General features: G+C 56.7%; 1 protein-coding gene across 1 annotated transcript in view; it reads left to right on the top strand.

Annotated features, from left to right (window-relative positions):
- PDX1 (pancreatic and duodenal homeobox 1) overlaps positions 1-4,391 on the top strand; it is a 5,023-nt gene extending 632 nt beyond the window's left edge. Inside the window, exon 2 of the mRNA XM_010851218.1 lies at positions 3,912-4,391. Coding sequence (XP_010849520.1) covers positions 3,912-4,357 — 446 coding nt within the window. The 3' untranslated portion in view covers positions 4,358-4,391. The remainder of the gene's footprint in view (positions 1-3,911) is intronic.
- The last annotated feature ends 90 nt before the right edge of the window (positions 4,392-4,481 follow it).

Genomic DNA, 4,481 nt, shown 5'->3' on the forward strand with positions numbered 1-4,481 from the left:
GCCATATTGCACAGAAGCTTTTTTTTTTTTTCTGGCTCAATCTGGAGCGGCCTTTACTCAGCGCTCTTCCTGGGAGTTTAAACCCCTTCCTTCCCTGTCCACTGAACACCAGGAGCCCGCGCTTCCTGACAGCCTAGGTCTGGCCGAGTTCAAGGCTTCGGACCTTCCAATCCTTGTCCAGCGGGGAGCCCCCCAGCCCAGGACTCCTGGAGTGCCGTCGGGGGAACCGAGCGGGGCTCTGGGATGCTCCGGACCCCGGCTTCAGAGCCCTGGCCTCCTTCTCGCTCTGAATTCCACTCCCCCCACCCCCTTACTGGCGGCTTCTGTGAAGCAAGCCAGACCATCTCAGGGGCACCTAGTAGGTGCAGAGAAGCAAGGGAAGAAAACTGTAGCCAGGCGTGCAGAGGTGTCCAGAGGCCAGGGCTGGGCCGGGAGGGGACTCACCGCAAGGCCGGGGACTGGCCACTCACCCCCGATGGAGAGGCATGGGGAAGTTCACTTACTTTTGAACAAACACAGGCTGCTTCCCAGCAAGGCAGTTTGAGGAGGGAGATGCCCTCCTGGCACAGGCGGCTTGGGAGGCCCCTAGCGCTGGCCGGTACTGGAAAGTCGGCCCGAAGCCGCCCCCACGTCCCTTCCAGGCCCGACCCGGCGGCAGCGAGTTCCGGCCGCGCGGCCTGCACCGCCGGCACCGCGTGACCGCTTCCGTGCGGAAGCCCCTTCCAGGCTCACCTGCACTGCAAGTCGTGGACTTTTCTCCTCCTCCCAGCTAACTGTCGGGAGTCGGGGGACGAGGCTGCAGGTGCCCCCACCCCGGAATCCTCGGCCCCTAGTCTGCCCGGCCTGACTGACCTGACTGTGAGCTGGCGAAGCCAGGCGGGTCTTTGGGGGATCCGGGCTTGCCCAGGGTCCCCGGGGCTCGCCTCTCTCAACTTTTCTCCCGAAGGTTCCGTGGGGTCTCAGGCAAGTCCTGAGGCAGGACAGGGTCCAAACTCAGGCTGCAATCTTCCCCCGCGCCAACCAAATCCGGGACGGACCCTTATCCTGCCTGCGCGAAGTTTCGCCAAAGGCCTCAGAGCCTTGGAAAATTCGGGGTTCTCGGGAGGCGGGAAGCCGGCGAGCATGGACCTGGACGGGAAGTCCAGGAGCCGCCTGGCGCACTGGGGACGCGTTTCTCCAATTCCTGGCCCTCCTCCTCAGCTTCCTCAGGAAAAATTCGAGGGAAGTTCTGAAAAAGCCTTTCTGAGGTGGGGTAACTTCCCCACCTCCTGGACTCCTGTGGACGGAAGGGGTCACAGTGTAAAACCTGAAGGAAAGATAGCAGCGGAGGTGATGGGGGGAGCTCTGGAAGGATGACATTCCTGGATTGGAGGACTAAGGTCAGAGAGACCTGTGCCAGCGGGCCCTCCGACCTGGGGGAGGGCCCCCCTCCAGCCAGGATGCTGCTGCACCAGCTCAGTCCTCCCTGGAAACTCTGAAGGAACCCAAATTCAAGGTCTGTGACCCCTGCCTGGCTGCTCCTAGAGGGGCTTCACGCCCCTGGGGAGAAAGAAGTGACCCAAAGGGCTTTTATTCACAGATCAATCGGGTATGATTATTAATAACAATAGGAACTTCCAAAACCTTCAACCTAAAAAAGGAACTACATCCACCTTACTGGTGGGCTTGCCCCTAAATACCGTCCCACCTCCCATGCCTCAGAGAAAGGTACAAACTGACCTCTTCCCTTTTCTGACCACCAGCAGCCTCCATCCAACACCTTCATGTTCACTCAGTCACTCAGTTGTGTCCGACTCTGCAACCCCACGGGCTGTAGCCCACCAGGCTCCTCTGTCCGTAGGATTCTCCAGGCAAGAATACTGGAGTGGGTAGCCATGTCCTCCCCTAGGGGATCCTCCCAACCCAGGGATCAACCCCTCATCACTGGCAGGCGGATTCTTCACCGCGGAGCCACTGCGGGAAGCCCATCCTACACCAGGGTCCCTGAGTTAGTGGGCCCTTCGGAGCCTCTCAGAGCACTGTGGTGAGGCTGGTGAAAACGGGCCCAAGCCCTGCAAGATTGCGGGTTGAATTTACGGACTCTGAAGGAGTTCTTTTTTTTTTAGTATTTTTTTTAATTGGAGGATAATTGCTTTACAATATTGTGCTGGTCTCTGCCATACATCAAAATGGCTCCCTCATTTTTCTCGAAAACCAAGAAAGGCTTGAAGTGTTAAGATTCTGAGATGTCCCCAGCAAGCAGGACTCCGCTGACTCAGACCTGAGCCTACTCCTTGGCTTCTGGGCACCCCCTTTCAGTCTGGGGGAAAACCCTAGCGGGTTGTACAGGGTGGTTAACCCTCCTAGCAAACACACACACTAGCTTTTCAACTCTAGCGGACAGGCATAGGAGAAATGTCTGCTCTACGAAGGAAATGATGACTTTGGCCTGTTCCTGGTGTTCTGGTGGAACCCACAGCCCCAGAGTCCACAGCCCTGGCGCAGCTGGTGTCTCATCCAGAAAGGAAAATATTAGGACTTGGAGGCTCGCAGCCGCGGTGAGCTGCGCTAATCCACCGGGCTGGGCCTGGCTGTTTCTTCTTTGGCCTGGGGTTCCTCTACCACCCACCACTGCCACCTCCCCAGTGGGGTACCCAGATCCCCAGTAGGGGGTCAGGCCTGAGCCTCCCCTCCAAGGAGTCTCTCCTCTCATTTCCGCCAGTATTTCAGGCCCTGGATGCAGAGGCTGGGGCTGATGACAGTGACCATCCCTCGGGCTCAGAATGGTTCCCCTTCTGATCCAGGGCAGGGGCCCAGCCGAGATCAGAATAACAAATGCAGAGAATCTACCAGCTCTTGAGTTGGTGCTGATCACAACAACATAACTCTATAGAGAGATATGTGATATAACATATGAGATACAACAATACATGTCATAACCTCCAGATTCTTATTAGCTCAAGGTCTTTCCAACTGAAGGGTGCATCCATTTGTTGGTGAAATTCATTTACTGTGTTGAGACCTCTTTATTTATTTTTTAATGAACTAGTAAACTCCAGAATGTGCCCACAATGTGGGAGACCTGGGTTTGATCTCTGGGTTGGGAAGATCTCCTGGAGCAGGGCATGGCAACCCACTCCAGTATTCTTGCCTGGAAAATCCTCATGGACAGAGGAAACTGGTGGGCCCCAGGCCATGGGGTCACAAAGAGTTGGACATGACTAAGCACAACCCAGTAAACAATAGGGAAAATTAGACAGCATCGTATGTGGTAAAGTTTGGTTTAATGTCCTAGATACTTTATATGTCAATTATATATCAGTGTGTGAATTGATTTGAAATACATTTCTTACTACAAGTCGTCATCAGAAAGGTTTTTTAAGTCCTTATTTAAAGACATTTTTTGCCTTTGTAGAATCCAGTTCCTTTAGATTCTTATTATGTGCATTTTGGGCTTCCCTGGGAACTCAAACAGTAAAGAATCTGCCTGCAATGCAGGAGACCCGGGTTTGATCCCTGGGTCGGGAAGGGAAGATCCCTTGGAGAAGGGAATGGCAACCCACTCCAGTATTCTTACCTGGGAAACTCCGTGAATAGAGCATCCTGGTGGGCTACTGTCTGTGGGGTTGGACAGGACTCTGCCACTAACACTTTCACTTTTTCACTCTGTGCATTTTAATCAGCATCAACCCAAACAGGGTAATTCTAGAACCACTGGTTGTTAGAGCCACTGGGAAATAAAGGACCTCCAAGAAAAGCCTTACTAGTAAAGGCCTTTGAGCCCCAGACTGTACTCATGGACAGATGGTTGGACCTCTGCGGCCAGAGCGGCTGGGGAAGGGCCAGAGCCGAAGGATCGGGCTCAAGGGTGGGAGCAGGCGGCAGGAGCCAGGGGTGGAGGGGCCCACATTCACGTGCGGTGTCGCCCGCAGGCGGTGCCTACGCAGCAGAGCCGGAGGAGAACAAGCGGACACGCACCGCCTACACCCGAGCGCAGCTGCTGGAGCTGGAGAAGGAGTTCCTTTTCAACAAATACATCTCCAGGCCGCGCCGCGTGGAGCTGGCCGTCATGCTGAACTTGACCGAGAGGCACATTAAGATCTGGTTCCAGAACCGCCGCATGAAGTGGAAGAAGGAGGAGGACAAGAAGCGCAGCTGCGGACCCCCGGCGGCGGGAGGTGGGGACGCGGAGCCTGAGCAGGACTGCGCGGTGACTTCGGGCGAGGAGCTGCTAGCGCTGCCGCCCCCGCCGCCACCTGGGGGTGCCGTGCCGCCCGCGGGCCCCGCCGCCGCCCGAGAGGGCCGCCTGCCGCCAGGCCTTAGCGCATCGCCGCAGCCTTCCAGTGTCGCGCCCCTGCGACCGCAAGAATCTCGGTGAGAGACTCGGCCAGGCGGTAGGAGCGGACCCAGGACCCCGGGTGTGACCACCGGTCCAGGCTGCAGGGGAGAACTCGGGGGTTCTGAGGCGCCCATGACCACTGGGAAGCCGTGGGGAGAAGCTG

Source organism: Bison bison, unplaced genomic scaffold (genome assembly GCF_000754665.1).
Source record: "Bison bison bison isolate TAMUID 2011002044 unplaced genomic scaffold, Bison_UMD1.0 scf7180017864299, whole genome shotgun sequence".
In the NCBI taxonomy this organism is placed as follows: domain Eukaryota; kingdom Metazoa; phylum Chordata; class Mammalia; order Artiodactyla; family Bovidae; genus Bison; species Bison bison.